The sequence below is a fragment of the Anopheles darlingi genome, chromosome 2 (genome assembly GCF_943734745.1).
Source record: "Anopheles darlingi chromosome 2, idAnoDarlMG_H_01, whole genome shotgun sequence".
NCBI lineage: Eukaryota > Metazoa > Arthropoda > Insecta > Diptera > Culicidae > Anopheles > Anopheles darlingi.
Window position 1 is genome coordinate 68,699,553 of NC_064874.1, and position 16,504 is coordinate 68,716,056.

Here is a 16,504-nt window from a genome sequence, read left to right on the forward strand (position 1 = left end):
AACCAGCGCTTTGTGGTCACGATCCGGGATCCGGAATGGTCGATATGGAGTACCAGCAAACACACACACACACACACACACACACACACACACGCGCGCGCTTCGTGGACAGGTAGAGCGTACGTGAAGTGGTCTAAGTGAAATGCCTGACCAGGTCAGCGACGTCACCCCGAAAGTAGAAAGGAGTTCTAACCCCATTTAGCACTGCAGCAGAGGAGCAACGTGTCTGATGCAATGACAGTGCGACCACTATAGATACTGTGCGCCAGTCGGTCCATGAGTAATCTCTTAATTATCTTTTATGGTTTAAATGGACCACCGTCCAGCCCTCTGAAGCCTAAGGCAATACCGTGGAGGATTAGAACGAAGTTTAGATTCTTCTTCCTGCGCCACTAACACTAACCAAGCTAACCAGACCGAAGTCTGCCCGCTTAACGAGTTCATGGAGGGGGGGGATAACGCTGGAAAAGGAATCTAATTACTAGTTACGGTATGGAGCGAATGGGACTGACCAAGCTGACCAAGCTGACCGTATCTGTACAGCTAGTATGGTCCACCAAGGAGCGTTTTTCGAAATGCAATAACACAAATAGGAAATTACCTTGCCGTAGGCCGTTAGGCCACCGTGCCGGACATCATATTTCGGTGCATCCGCGTTGCTCGAGTCGGCCCACGGTGTGTGGCAGGTGGAGGTGAGCGTCATGTAGCGGACCCCGAGGGCATAATAGATTCGCAGGACACCGAGCGAACCGCCGAGCGAATGGCCTCCCTCGACACCGATTAATGAACACATTTGACGGTTTTTGTGCGCTTGTACGATATCTGGAAAATGCGGGGGGGTGGAGGGACAAAGAGTATGACAGAGAGAGGGAGAGAGAGAGAGAGAGAGGGAGGTATTATAATTATGTGGCTGCACTTTCACGTCCCACATCGGGCCAGCAGCCGTGACGAGCATCGGCTGCATGTCTGCTCTGGAGTGCCGTTCCGTGACGCTTGTCGCTGATTTCGATTTTGTTCCGGGGCGGGAGGGCGGCTGTCATTATGGGGAGCTGCATTTATTTTGGTCATTTAGCCGTCATGCTGTAATGGTTAATTACACCCGGGACCACTTTTGTGTGGACCCGGGACGTGCTGGCACTACAAATGATGCCGGGTCGCCCCTCCCCCCTTTTCCAATCAACCCCTTTTTGGCATCAAATTGAAAATCTATAAAATGCAGCCGCCCCGACTAATGATTAGCTCCATTGAATGATCCGTTGGGGTTTTGCATCTTTTTTGGAGTGTGTGTGTGTGTGTGTGTGGTTGCGACACTATTGGTCCACCCAGTGGGTGAGGAGTACTTACCGAACACCGAGGCACACGACGTCAGATGTGGTGAGTATCGTTCTGTCAGTCTTTTAATTACGTCTATCTGTTCCAGCGTGATCTGGACTGCATCCTTGTGCTGAGCCTCGCACGGAACATAGGCCGCCCAAAACTAGATCAATGCAGGGAGAAAGAGAGAGAGTTGAAAGAGAGAGCGAGTGAAAAGGAGAGAGAAAACGAGAGACAGGGATAGCAAAAGGATGCCCCAAAATAGGAAGAGCCAAACGCGAGCGATCGAAGGGCCAATTGAACTAACGCTGAACAAATAGTGCAATTAGTGTGAGAAATTGGTGCAGAATGACTAATGTTGGTAGTCGTCGGAGCGAACACATTTCCGACATTTCAACATTCAAGCCCGACCCGTAGCCGTCGTCGGGCGGCAGCCACTTCAAGATGGAACAGAAAGAAATCGAATCAAACACTCGACAGCATCCTGCGCCAGACGCCAGCAGTTGAAAAATCAATTCCATTAATTATCATCACTCTGGAGGGCGTTCGCTTGCCAGTACGAACCCGGGAGTTTGTAGAACGGTGCTCGTTCAATCCACGATTCGCGGCCGGTAATTGGTGTATCCGTCGTGTTTTTTTTTCTCCCCTTTGATGACCCATTATCCGACGGCGGATCAAACTAATCGGCGTTCACACCGGGAATCGGGCGGATGAGCTCAAAATTGAATTACACCCACCTCCAACCCCCGCCCCCTTAGCAATGCCACTCGGATTCGATCTTGATTGAACATTAGGGGTGCGCTTATGACAACAAGCGAATCCATCCGCGAATCCGTGAACCGTTTTCGAGCTAATTAGTGCAATTGGTACGATGGTTGGCCAATGTTGTCATTTCATTAGATTGTATCACGATCAGAGTGGAAGTGACACCGTGATGTTCGAAGGTCGGAAGGTCGGTAGAGTGCTTCACCTGGCAGCACAAAGGGGTTGGCACATCATACCGCTCGAAAACCGATTGTATGGAACGTCCATTACGGGCTACCGAGTATCCGGAGGAGTAACAATGTAAACAATGCATCCGTTACCAGGTGGTTTGTTGCTATTTCAGGATATTACCTTTCTTTTCCTTTCCGTGGTGGCCATTGCTGACTAACATTCGTTTTAACTCCCGGGAGTGTGGATACACACAGACACACACACAGCAAGACAAGCACACGCTGGTAAGTAGATTAGAAACTACTTGGCCCAGAAGATGGAACTCATTGCATCGCCGTTAATGGAAGTAATTCGTTTTCATGGCCAAGAGCGCTTTCGGATGGTTCGAACGGGGAAACCATTGCTTCCATTTGCTATTGTTGCTCGCCGAGAGATAATCGAGCAGAGGATTTAGCTCTACTTCGTTTTTATGATCCCAACGATGGGTGCTCAACGTTTTGGAACTCTTTCGCAGCAGCAGCAGTAAGCACCCGTGGAGTAGATAGTAAGTAGTAGCAGTCCATCTAACGAGCCGTATTGTGGTACGGTTTCGAGCATACAACTTGAACTCTTCGCACGTGCTTTAACCGTGTGAAGCGCATACAGTAGTGCGCTGCTGTAACCCATTTTGGTTTGGTTCGGTTTTCCAAACGTTCCCTTCCAACGGTAACGGTAAATCCTAATGGTGGATGCCGTAAAGCTGTCGAAGCATACGGATTCGTCGACGGATTTATTACTTTCAGCAGAATCCGACCATCCGCTTAAAGCTCACGGTGGAGCTGGGCTGTGATGAAGCAATGATTGTGATAATGTTGGGTCAGTGGTGGGTGGTTCTCGGTCCCTATTCCGACCACCATCATCATTGATCTTATGACCTTAAGCTGCACTACGGATCGCACCGAAACCGAATCATTGGACTCACCGGAAGCAAGTAAATGTTTTCCCTTCCGTAATCGGAATCCCCCGGACGGAATCTTTAGCAAAATTCCCGCGCGAATAAACACAAATGGTTGGAAATTTTCGGTGAGAAAAAAAAAGTTAATTTACTCTTCCCGCACATTCTAGACACTTTCGGTTCCTTGGCGTTCTATTTTTCACTCGCCGGCGTCGCCGCCTGCTAGACGATTGGAGGGCCGCGAAGCGCGGCGCAAAATGGGGCTCCTCCGCTTACCCTGTAGCATAGCAACCATCGCGCACACTTGACCCGTGCCCCCCCGAGGTGGTTGGTCGTTGATGGAGGTCCCCATTAAGAGGGTCGTCCCGGGCTCGTGTCTGGTAAGCCTGTATCTTTGGTCTATCTCATTTCCAGCCTCGTCTCAGGCCAACCAACGCCGACGCGCCATCGCCTAGCCAGCCAAGGTTAACGGTTATCAAATTAATTGAAACTGATCCGCTACCGGCCTGGCTGGGAGGTCGCGATTGTCCGGGTCGCGAGAAAATTAATATTTTCATCCGCATCCGGACCAGGGGAAACGTTGGTGGTGGTGGTGCAGATTTGAAAAATCAGCCGAGGTTTTCCACCGTGTGGTCTATGACCACCATTTGTGCTGTTCGGGCACACTAACCGTCTACTAGTGCGATGTGTTGTGTTCCCGAGTTACTGCGTACTTCCGGTTCATTGGCCTAAGGAAGGAAACCAAGGAAACCCTGCCGGTGGTAAAGGTAACACGAGAAGATGCTACGCTTCGTAGGACAAACCGGTTCTGTAACTGCCGGGCAGGATGAAAGATGGTTCTCGGTGCTCTCGGTGCTCTTCCTGATTCCTTCGCTCTTTCTCTCCCTCTCTCCGCGCTTTTATTGCTTTACGCTTGTCCGCGGAAAGTGCGCTCTGCTGTGCGACCGATAAGCTTCTTACGGAGATCGAGATTAATTTACATTATTTTTCAATCAACAGCACTCGCCTCGGCTAGCGCATTTCGGTTGCTGGTTTTTTGCTGGAGCAAAAAACACAAAAAAATAAAAGATGGTGGCCAAGATTGTTTTTCCTCTTTCTCTGCTCTTTTTCGCTTTCGATGTCCGTGTTGCCTCCCCGAGGTAGATGGTGACCTTGGATATAGCAGCCTCCGGTTTGTTATCTCAACCCCCGCCCCTCGCCACCTCCCTTTTCGCATCATGGCTTTTGATAAGGTTTAGATAAATTATTTTCACCACGCTCGAGACACGCTCGGTGGTCCTGGGTCCTGGAAAAAGGGCCCGTCTGCATTTAAGTATAGTACCAAGAGAGGTGAAAGCAACTGAGAGGGTTCGTGTTCGCGTAAAAAAAAGGGTGCCCTTTTTTTTGGCGTCGAGGACCTTTGATCAGACCTTGCTGTCTAGTGGCAGAAGCCTCGTGGCTGGAAGGTTCACGGTGCCACCGCGACGCTGTTTTACCAAACGGAAACGGTTAATCAAAGAGAGCGCGCGGGCGCGAGCGCGAGCGCGTGGTGAAAGATTCATTTACAGCACGGGAAGGCACGCGAGAAGGGAATGGTTTACTGGGAGGAAAATGTTACGGTACCCGAAACGACAAATTGGTTGCCGGTCACCACCCGGTCGGGGGGTGGTACCGGGGGTTCAATTTACTATTTTCCTTGAATTTCCAACAAAGAAAGAAAGAAAGAAAGAGGCGCCTCCATCGCGATCGAGGATCGGAATCGCGCCGGAAGCTCCATTAAATTGGGATTTAGCCGTTATTTAGCCGGCGCGAATTCTAATGAACTTCGGTCAGCGAGCGTTATGGGGGTGGCCGCACGTAGCACGAATAAATTGTTACATTTTGACACCCGACGGTCTAATGAATTTCGGCTAGTCCCTCCTCTCGTATCGTGCATAATTGCTTCGCTTCGATCCGATTCGGGGGAAGGCGTTTGATTAAAAGCGACACACACACACACACACACACATAAAAGAAAAGACAGAAAAAGGTTGGCCAATCGATTACGTAAATCGAGATTCATGACATTTTGCTGGGGTGTGTGTGTGTGTGGCTGTAATCCACATTAGTGATGAGAGTGTGTTCGACAAAAGCCATACCATTGTCCTAGCCATTGATTAAATTTAAGACACAATTTACTCGTTTACAACGTTGATGTCGTCCCCGCTTCCCTGGTGGAAGCAAAGCAATTTCCACGGCCACTGTGGGCCTTTTGTGCCCCTTCCCCCTTCAATTCTACGAAGCTTACCGGAACGGCACCGAACAATTGCGCTGACATGGCGGCGCAGGCGGACTTTTGAAGGGCCAACGGCCAACAAGTATCGATCAACACTGTCAGCAACGGTTAATGGAAAGGTCATGTTTTATGGTTCTCTCGCTCCTGCTGCTGCTGCTGCTGGCAGTTCTGCGTCACAAGCCCCAAAGGTACGTTCCTTTACCACCCCTTCCACCCCATTCCTCGATCCTGACGCGCTGGTGTTGGGTTTACTGCTTTTCATTTCAATTATAACTAATGGTATCGGACGGAATCGCAATCGTTTCACCATTTACGGTGCCCCCTTGGTAGAGACAGTGATTGGAATTTTCACCACGACCGAATGGCTTCACCACCCACCCTCCATCCGCCACCCACCACTTCCTGCGCGAATCGCAGATCCGGTAGTCGCCGGTCGTGGATCGATAAAAAGTTTAATGGTCTCTTAAAATATATTAATAACCCCCTAGGAGACGGTTAAAGCAGAAGCTTCTGGGATCTGGCCGGGAGGAGAGCTTCTAGACTCCGATGACTCGCTGCAACCCTCATCCCCCCGGTCCTCCTGTTCCGGCTCATTTTCTGGTAGATCCGCGCAAGGATCGACATCAACGAAGAGATGGTTCGGTTTCATAATGCGACGAGTGAATGTGTCCTCACGGATTTTCAACCCCCAAGGACCTTCCCCTTCCTTTCCACACCCTTAAGGATAGCAGCTGGGATCAGTCGGAAGGGTCATCGCGATTCCGGAGGAGTTCCTCGGTTTGTATCGGTTCCGATTTGACGAGTTTACTGGTTTTGATTGGATCAAGCTTAAAAAAAGGGATGAGGAAGGATCACGAGGGTGGCGAGGGGTTGGGTGGGAAAATCAATTCACCTTCACGTCGCGTTCACGGTGCTTGATTATACTTTTCAAAATGCTCAATAGCATAGAAAATGAAGATGATTACTGAAGGTGCGGAGCAGAATGCCGAAGAAGGATGACGGAGACAACAGTGACCGGTAATCCAGGAGTCGAAATAGGGGGATGAAGAAGGGGGGAGGGGGACTTCGTGAGGGTGGCATAAATTTGCTCGCCCTGTGCGAAGCCGCGACCGGTCATCAAAAAGCCGGCCATCAACGCGAACACGCGGAGCAGAGGAGCACCACAATCGTTCACTTTCACCCCTCCCCCCGAGGTGGTGGGTGGGTGGGGTCATTATGTTTTAACGCCAGCCAGTAATGGCGAAGCATAAATCGTTTGCTGCGTTCGCGCATTCCCGCGAGCCTATAAGGATCGCGTGCCAAGGATCAGCATCACCACCACCATCATCATCATCAGACACGCCCCACACGATTGCCTGTCGTTGTCGGTGTGGTCGATAAACTTTGCTTTTATGCTGCTGGTCGTCGTGGAAAAGCACCACAAAACCGCTCGCACGTTTGCGAATGCGAATTGCAAGGTCCGTCAGGTTGTGGAAGTTGCTTCCTTTTTAAGCTGCTTTTATGCTCTAGTTCTGGCAGTTGTGGTGTGCCCCTCAGTAGGTCGAAATGCGGTCCACCGCGATCAATGTTTTTCCCGGGGGTGGAGGAGATTATGTTGAGCTTCACTTGAAGCTGACCGATAACCATTCCGGAGCCAGAGACGATTGACGAAGAATCTCATCGTCGTCGTCGTCGTCGTCGTCATCGTCGTCGTCGAAGCCAAAACATTGAACATCGGCGTGCGAAGGGTGGAAAATTCAATTTCCACTTCACTCGGAAATGGGTTAACGTGTTAACGCGCACCTCTCTCACGTTCTTTCTCATCGCAGCTGTCAACTTCCAAAATCCACGAACGCGAAACGTAATAAAGTGTTGTTCTACCGCGTGGCGAGACGTTTGACCATCATTTGAAGTAAGGTGGATAAGAAACCGGTAAGCAAGTGATCCGGAGGAATCCGGCAGCCAACAATTTACGAACAAGCGTCAGCGGTCGCGGGCACTTCACGCTTTCGCGCACGCGGCTGTAAGGGGGTCATCGGAAAAGTTGTGGTTTTTCGGTTGATTGAATGAAAAGTTTTCGCTCAACCCTCTTCTTCATTGAGGGAGGGGGTGACAGAAGGTGGAACAGAAGGACCAAAGGAGGAGGGGGGAGTGGAATCTGAATGGTGAAAGTTGTTTGTCGAGTTGTTGTTGGTTGATTAAAAAATGAAGAAGAGGAGAAAGAAAGTAAGTCACCGGCGAAAGCATACCACCGGAAGGTACACGCTTGTTCTTTTTCCCCCGAACGAAACAAACATCCGCCCCCCGATACGCTTGAAGGGTAGGTTTGCGTCGTTCGCCAAGTTTTGGTCGGTCGGACCTTAGAAAACGCGCTTCTGAAACGATCGCCCTCCGTCTGGCTGGGGTCTGTGGGTGTGATTGCTTAGAGATATTTTTGGAGTTGAACAGAGAGAGAGGGAGAGAGGGAGAGAGAGGGTGGTGTTTCCAACATACCTGAGAGGAAATGCGGCCCCGCTTGAGCCGCTGCAGGTCCGTGTGACTCCAGGCACTCTTCGACCAGGGTAGAATCGACTTGAGATCATCATCGAATCTGTTGTGGGGAACAGAGATCGCCATAAAACGAGAGTTAGAAAGAAAAAGAGAGAGAGTTAGAGAGTAAAGGACACGGTATGGTATTGGAGTACGGTCCAAACGAAGTCTCCGTCGTCGTCGTCGTCGTCGTCGTCGTCGTCGTCGTCGTCGTCGTCGTCGTCGTCGTCGTCGTCGTCGTCGTCGTCGTCGTCGTCGTCGTCGTCGTCGTCGTCGTCGTCGTCGTCGTCGTCGTCGTCATCGGTTGGACGCGTCAGAGCGTAGCAGAGAGCAAGTCAAGGTAAATTGAAAAAGTTGCTAATTGGACCTGTCGCAGGACACACACACACACGGACACAGACATACACGTGCTTCGGTAACCGTGACAAGGGGAAAGGGGTGGCCGGTTGGGTTGGCGAGCGGACGGCACAAAGTTTTCACTTACCGAAAATCGTTCAGCTGATTGTGGAGGAACTTGCGTATGTTCCAGGGTAGATCGTTGTGGCCATCGATTAAAGGCACTGTGTCGAGCAGCTGCGTGGCCACCTGCAGCCGTTCCTCGAGCGGCGCACCGGACGACACCTTCAGCGCCAGCGGTACGGCGACGCCGGCCGCACCGGCTATCAGCAGGATGGAGGTCACCGCCAGCCACTGTCTCGAAGGCAGATCCCATTCTATGGATGTATGTGTGTGTGAGTGTCGAAAAGAGGGGAAAAAATGGGATTTTGATTAGTTTTTCCCCGTTTTTTTTCCTATGCGATGAGCCCCCCAGGATTCTCATTAAAGGATCGCGATCCTTTTTGATGTTCGGCATCAAACAGCGCACGGAGCCGGCCGTCCGTCCATCCGTCCGTCCGTCCGGCAAGCAGTTTAATGATTGTATAGCAGCTCACTGGAGCGGCAAAATGTGGTCAATTAAAATGGATTACCCCGGGGTTTGGTTGGCAGAACAGTCGGACAGGACAGGAGGCAGACAGTGTAATTGGTTGAAGAATGGAGCATAATTATAATGTACTCAATTTATAACCGCGCCCGTCGTTGAATCATCGTTCCTTCACCGAACGGATGGATTAGCACGCGGCAGCGCGGGGGGAAATGTAATTTGATTTTGGCCTCGTTAAAGATGGCTACCGTGGAATGATTAAAGTTCTTCTGTTCTGTGCAGCCACCAACAGCGTGAATGCAGGCGGGATGATTGGTGGTTATCTGTTCTCGGTGTAAAGCATGAGATGCATGCTGTGCTTTGTTCGGTAAAGATATGAATTAAAACTTACAGAAATTATAATACAAGGACTGTTACTTAACCAATAAGTCTAAATAACTAAATGAACTATGAATGTAGCTTAACTAAAACGGCAGAAATTACTATTGATATTGATCGATTTTTAATTTATATTTTAAGGCCGTTAATAACAGGCCATCAATAGCATCAAACTGATAATTATGAAATAAAAACCTATTAATGCGTTAATTGATATGAAATTGAACTGGTTGGCAAATCCCTCTGAAAAAAAGCAGACCGAATTCTTTAGCTGCAACAAATAATTTAAAATTGCTGTTTGTGTATCGATTCAACAACATTCAAGTAAAACTTTGTAAGGAGCTCAATAATTTAATTCAATATTTCAGAAAACTTAACATAATTAATACATTTTCATAAAAATTCGTAGTTTTCTGAAAGCCTGAAAGTTTGAAGGTGTTTTGCAAAAAGTGCGAATAATGTTGACAAGAACTTGGCTTTGGCCAAGATTGTCCTTAATCCACTACGCGGGGGCGCGGTTATCAATCACGGCAAGGCATCGCTTCCAATAAAGCCACAACAATTTATGCCCTTTAATCCGATCCCAATCACAGAGTAACAAATCTCCCGTTCTCGTTCAAGCAGCGCCACGAAACCTCAAACCACAACCCCCACCCCACCCCCACGAAAGGGAAGATTGTTGCACATCTGCAGCATAATTAGGTTGCTGGCGAGTGGCAACCAACCCCCCACCCCCACCAACTCGTCTTCCGTCGTTCTGCGCTGCGAAGCAACCGTTTAGCATAGCTGCCAACGCTGGGATCGCATCGCCAACGGGCCACCCTCCGGAAAGAAACAGAAACCGAGCGAACGGACGAGCGAAACCCCAAGGACGGCCCGTGCCCGTGCTCGAGTGTAAAAGCGTTTAAATTAAGCGGAATTTATGTTAGTGGCGAGTGTTTACTCTTTCCGAAAACACATTGTCATTTAACGAAATGCAATTAATGCTCTCCCCATCGCAATGTCAGTTCTGTTCCACCGAGCCAAGGAGGGTCCTCGGGTAAGCCATAGCCGTAAGGGGTCGTCACGAGTCTTTGCCGGGGCCCGGCCCGACTGCAGAACACCGGCTCCATGTTCTTGCTGACTGCTGCCGTGGCCGTCATCGCCATCGCCGCCATCGCTAGAAGCCAGTGTTTTTGTTTGCCCCAAGAATTATGGCGTTCCTTGGAGCAAGTGCTGAACGGAGAACGTCCTTTTCGGTGGGCTCACGGTCCTTCAGGATAGGGTAAAAGTTTATCCATCGCCCCCCGGGGTTCCCAGGAGCGGTTTGGCCTGTCATCGGGGTCCTTCTTCCCACGGCTCCTAGCATGCCGGCCTGCACGAACGAACGATGGAGCGATGGACCGCTATGCCTTTACCCTCCAGACACCCTGATTAGCATTTATTTGTTGCGCAAAGTGTACTAAACTTGTCGGATGAATCTCCTTCCCACGGTCGAAGGGGGTGAGGGAGGGGGTGGGAAGAGTGGGAGTTATCCTTGACTACTCCATGTCCCCGGGATCCTCTCTCTCTGCCTCTCTTTCTCACTCGCCAATGGCGGCAATGGCAGTGGCAACGGATTCTCGAGCAAAAATCTCTCGAGTGCGAGAAACTAAATTGCAACGATGTTAATTTGCGTCCTTTTGACGTTCATCCGGGCATTCCATCTTCCCCGAATCCGGGACGACGACTTCTCGTCTTTCTACAAGACCTCAGCCTCTGTACGCCAGCTTTCGGCTTTCTCGGCAACTCGGGAGCTCTCCTCAGGAGCACATCATAAGCTCGCATCGCATCATCAGATCGCATGTTTGTGGTGTTTGGCTTCGTCGTCCGGATCGTCGGATGGTTCTGAGTAACCATTTCACGGCCATCGCTTCTGCCAGTGGCATTCGGACTAAAGGGGGTTTTGTCGACCGAGAGCCAGATCATAGAGCCAAGTCCATCCATTAGCTTGCTTGCCTTGCACTTCAGATGTAGTATGGCCTCATTGCGTTGCGTTTGCTGAAGCTGGGCCCAGTTTGGGTGATACATTTGATGTTGAAGCCCCGTCGGACTGGTGTACGGGTCAAACGTCCCCCCCAAAAGCGCCCCCTCCCGGTCACGTCACATCCGCTTGTGTGATGAATAATTTATCAGGAATTTAAATTCATGCTCCACACTCCCGGGAACCCATGGGTCCTGCAGCGTGGTAGCAAAAGTCATCGACATAGTTTTAGTGGCCAGTTCCGTGGCGTGCGACACGTGCTGGGGCGTGTGAATCACGACTGGTAGAGGGCGAGAAGGTAGCGCTCTCGTTCGTTGTCGTTCTCCTGGTTGGAATAGTGGAACGGAACGGAACGGATTCGCCAACGGAAAACCCAGAAGTAGATTCATATTGTTCATTTGTGGTGGTCGCGTGTGCCAGTGCTGGCTGATAGTGATGTTAATATGAATGACCTGCGACAGGGTGCGGCTTCGCGGTCAACTTTTCCGGACCTGGATGAATAGAATTAACCGCGAAAGGGAAGGGAAGGAGGCGCGGATGCTGCCGGCGGGGTGAAAATAGTTGCGTAAAATAATCTTTCCCGGAACAATTGCCAACTTTTGCCCCGGTGATGAACACCAATAATAATGGTCTCTGTTACGGTTGAGCGAATGATAAGTTTCTTTGACTAAACTGTTTGCGTTTAAATGCATATTCCTTATTTGTTCTACGGTTTTTTGTTTTATGTTCAAAATGAAGTCCATTTCAACATCCAAACATCCAACATGGTCGTATTTTGCTGAACAACCGAGTACGGCGAGACGTGACTCACGCGACTCGTTTGGATATATTCCACGGCAAAGCCCCTGCAAATGTTTGTCTTGCTTTGTATGACTTGTCAGACGTCCCTTCGGCTTTTTTCCCCCAAAATTCTTTCTTTCGCATTATTTGATTTATGCGAATGATTTCTTGGAGAGCTTCTCATTCGTCTGATGCGATGCCGCAAGACAAGACAGAGCCTGCTTTGAAAAATATAAACAACCAACCCTTTTTCTCGGTAGGAGCGACGGCGATTCGTGAGACTTCAAGCGTGTTATCTTTTCCACGGACCCCCCATGTCTCCATCGGTCCAATGTTGAATGTCAAAACAAATCGAGCCAGAGAGTTATTGGATGAAACTCGCATTCATTGTTTATCTAAACTGAACAAACTAACTCGCATGATGATGATGACACTCTCTTGACAATATTGTCCATTGAATGCCATCTTAAGGACACAGAATTGAGCTTGAATGTGATATTCAACCAAGTTGGTATTGAGCTCGATAGCTACAGTTTGACAATCACTTCCATCAACTTATCAAATCACCTATCTACACTCACAGACTTAAAATAGTGCGAGCGAGTGGACTAGACAATTGAAATAATTGTCGATTGTCCACCGAAATGACCCCGTCCCCCCTTCCTCCTTGCCTCCTTCCCCTCACTTACTTGATGAACCCGAACCGGTGCTGCTGGACCCCCGGCTCGGACACTGCCGATGCTTCCAGGGGTGTTGCTGCTGTTGGTGCTGCTTGTTGGGTGTCCCGTTGAGACTGCAGGAGGAAGGAAACCCATCGCCCGGTCCCATCACCCCACCGAGCCCACCCGGTATGATGGTGGTGCCGGGGGCCGGATCTAGCGCCGACCCGAAGTACGACGAGGGATCGAAGTTGAAGTTGCTGATGGAGTTGGAGAAGTGATGGTTGAGATTGGTTTTCGCCGGACCACCGGCCGCATACTGGTTGATGTTGCACGAGCTGGCGTGATGATCGGCCAGTCCACCTAGCCCCGCCATGCCGGCCCCACCTCCCCCTGCGTAATGATGCGCGGAAAAGGGTGGTAGCTCCCCTGGCAGGTGACCGTTCGCACCGATCGTGTTGTATTTAGCGGGCAGACTCAGTGCATCATAGTTCGGTATGTAGCCACCACCGAGTCCCCGGGGTTCCCCGTGGAGACCAGTGACGTGCTGCTGTTGCTGCTGCTGGTGCAGATGATGGTGGTTGTGAGGGTGCTGATGGTATAGGTAGAGTTGGCCACCAACACCACCATCGGCCATCGGTTCCTTGAGCGGCAGATCCGACGACAGTTCACCGAACCGATCGTCACCGGTTGCGCCCGGTGGATAGAAGTGATACTGATGATGATGATGATGATGCAGATAGTTATCGTCGAAGTAGTACGGCGGATACGGTTTCGCGCTGGTCATCGACGGTTCGACCGCATCACCTCCGCTAGAGGGCGCTAGTGGGCCCGGCGTACCCGGACCTCCGTTACCGTTCATCAAATCCACCATCATGACCGGCAGCAGCGGTTCGTTGAGCTTCGATTTGTTTCCTTTCGTGGCAGTCGCGACCGTCGGACCGCCGGAAGTTGCTTTACTGTTTGCCGACGGTTTGGTGGATTTCAGTGTTGACTTGAGCGTGCCGGCCGAGTTGCCGGCCACCGGTCCGTTCACCGAGGCGAAGTTAAACAGATCCGGTGCGTTGATGCCGGTATTGTAGCCGGCATTGTTCGGTGGCCCCGTCGATCCGGCATTGTGTAGCGTGGTGCCGGTGGCCATCGTCAGATCGTGCAGTGGTAGGTCCGGGCCTACCGTTGATGGATCCGTCGATGGGAGGCCGGCAACAGGTGGCACGATGCAACCGTACCCGTACGATGGCCGTCGGTTGAGTGGGGGTGGTGGTGGTGGTATCATGTCCTCGCTGTACGAGTCATCCTGGAATGAGACGAGACATGACATGAGATGCGTGTATCGATTACCAATATGCGAGCGAAAACAATGCGTCAGGAAGCTGCTATGTATTTGGGGGCTTGTATCGGGTTCCTAGGAAAACCTCAGAACACTGAAAGTTGCATATAGTAGTCGAAGTATTTGCGATGAGATCGTTTCTCTCGTCATAAGCTAATCGAGCTGCAGCCAGAATTGATTGCGCATTCCAGGTAATACTAATTAAAAGCTTGTGTTGGGGCGTAAATCGAAACAACTAAACGGAACAAACAATCCTTACGCAACGAGGAGAACGCTTGTCGACTGGAATGCTGCTTAGAACGATACGCAGCTGCAACTGCAACTGCAGCTCATGCATTGTCCCTTTTCCAGGAACCTTGAGCTACCTCGTAGCCCTCGTTCATCAAGTTAAAGCTACGTTCTGGCACATCCAAGCTTTGCACCGAACAGAATCTCCATTCGTTTTGGTTATTTGGAACGCTTTGCTTACCAGCTCGTTAAGTTTGCAAGGACCGTCTGCAAGCGCAAGCTGGAGGAGCGAACTGTATATCGCGTATATAATCACGTTATAAATGGTTTCGGGAAAACAGGGTAAAAGGGAGTCCATTTTTCTCACCCAATCCACAAACGTCCGAGGCGCGCCGCCATTCCAGCTGTGCCCAGCATGCCGACCGGCGTATATTCCGGCGTATGGCACGACCAAGCGGCCGTTGTTGCAGCGCCATTTCACGCATCTGCAGCTCATCTCATGGATGGTACGATGCAACGCCGGTTAATGTTGCCCGGTGGTACAAGGAAAACCGCAAAAAACACCGAGCACCATGCTGTCGCTGGCCAGGACTAGAAGGCCCCTGGATGGTGTGCCACGGGCGGAGGGGTGGACGGGCAGAAAAATGACCTGACCGTGGCAGATGGAGCGGATATTTATGACATTGTCCCGTAATGGAAATGAGAAGAATAAATGTTACCCCGGGACGGCGGGACAGTGGAATGGAATGCACCTCCTCCAAGCTGTAGCTGTAGCGGGTTTAGTCCTTTTGTTTCTCCTCTTTTCGCTCCCGGGAGCAGAGACATTTTCAGTAGGCGCATGTTGCCGGGCATTTCCTCCCGGCCTCCGGCCCTTTCGATTTTCATGTTTCAGGTTCATGTTCGCTCATTTGCCGCGTTCAATGCAGGCCGGTGGGACGGGAGGTTTGGTTGATGATTTTTCACTTTCACTACCTCGCTGACGGCCAGTTTGCGGTGTTGTTTCCTTGCGACCAGTTTTTTTTTTGGTTCCACGCTGGAAACAAACAACAAATGTTGCGAAGGAAAAACACAACCCCACAAGCAAACATAACGAACACGCCGGACTGTCAGGGCAGGGCTTGGGGTTGGGTCCCCCCAAAAAAAAAGGAAACCAAACAAACCGAAAAAGGAAAAGGAAAACCGGCCGCTTTTCCGGGACCGGTTTTGAGTAATGAGCGGCTGGTTGTTGATGAAGAAGAATTACAAATCTGCTGCAAAGCGGGATAGCCGGGACAGCGAAGATGAGGAGGAAGAACACCACAGAAAGGCATAAGAAAGGGACAAGATATCCTGGGATTGTCTAGCAACCCCCGGCCGGTAAATCATCAGCCGCAGGGAGCAGCACCGTGGAGGTTTTTGGGGCGGAATCAATCTTCCTGATTCATCACGTCCTTCATGGGATTGTTAACTTTTTCTCGTTTCTCGGTCTCTCAGTACATCCATCAGCGTTATTAGTTCGTTAGCCAAAAAGGACCCCTTCATTACGAGAGCGGAGCAAATGATGGGAATTATGGGGAACTTATACTTCTCCCCCACCGAAGCGACCATTTCGCGTAGCCAAATGGGGAAAAGGATTTTCGAAGTAAATGGTTTTGCGGGAATTGCAACTATGGCATTAAAAAAAAAAAAAAACTAACCGGTTCCGTTGTGTCACTTCGTCTAGGCATTGCACTTTGTCTGTTTGAGGATTGCATTAAAATGAAAGCTAATTTCGCATTCCATTAGTAGCGGCAAACAATTCGCCGAACCAGTTTAAGGAATTAAAAATTAATCTAATTTAAATAATGTCAACGCAAATGATCCTCCCGCGTGTACCGGGAATGTTTGCTAAGTTGGATTGATGAATATCAATGGTTTTGATCGCAAATGGTATTTACTTTTCCCTGTAATGGCTAATGAAACAAAAAACCATTATAATGCTGCTAAACTATGATGCGACTATTAATGTTGGATTTCTGATTAACTCCATTCACTAGTAGTTGTCCTAGTATCATCTACCTAGGTGACGGTCCTTCGATGGATGCAGAGTAAGTGGAACATGTTTGATGTATTGAAATGGACATAAAAAATCTGAAATGCTTATCGAGCCTCTGCTTTGCAAACACACTTTTTGGAAACTGGTATTGCCATGGTCGCTGCTAATAATTGTTTTCCACTCAGTAAAAACGGCGGATGCTGGAAAGTGCTTTAAAATTTCATTGAAACCTCCCCCCAAGGGGT

General features: G+C 50.0%; 1 protein-coding gene across 1 annotated transcript in view; it reads right to left on the minus strand.

Moving 5' to 3' along the window:
• LOC125959484 (uncharacterized) overlaps positions 1–16,504 on the minus strand; it is a 45,925-nt gene that overhangs the window by 17,267 nt on the left and 12,154 nt on the right. The window contains exons 5-9 of the mRNA XM_049692306.1: positions 12,718–13,984; positions 8,431–8,659; positions 7,911–8,007; positions 1,345–1,477; positions 602–822 (exon numbers count right to left, since the gene is read on the minus strand). Coding sequence (XP_049548263.1) covers positions 602–822; positions 1,345–1,477; positions 7,911–8,007; positions 8,431–8,659; positions 12,718–13,984 — 1,947 coding nt within the window. The remainder of the gene's footprint in view (positions 1–601; positions 823–1,344; positions 1,478–7,910; positions 8,008–8,430; positions 8,660–12,717; positions 13,985–16,504) is intronic.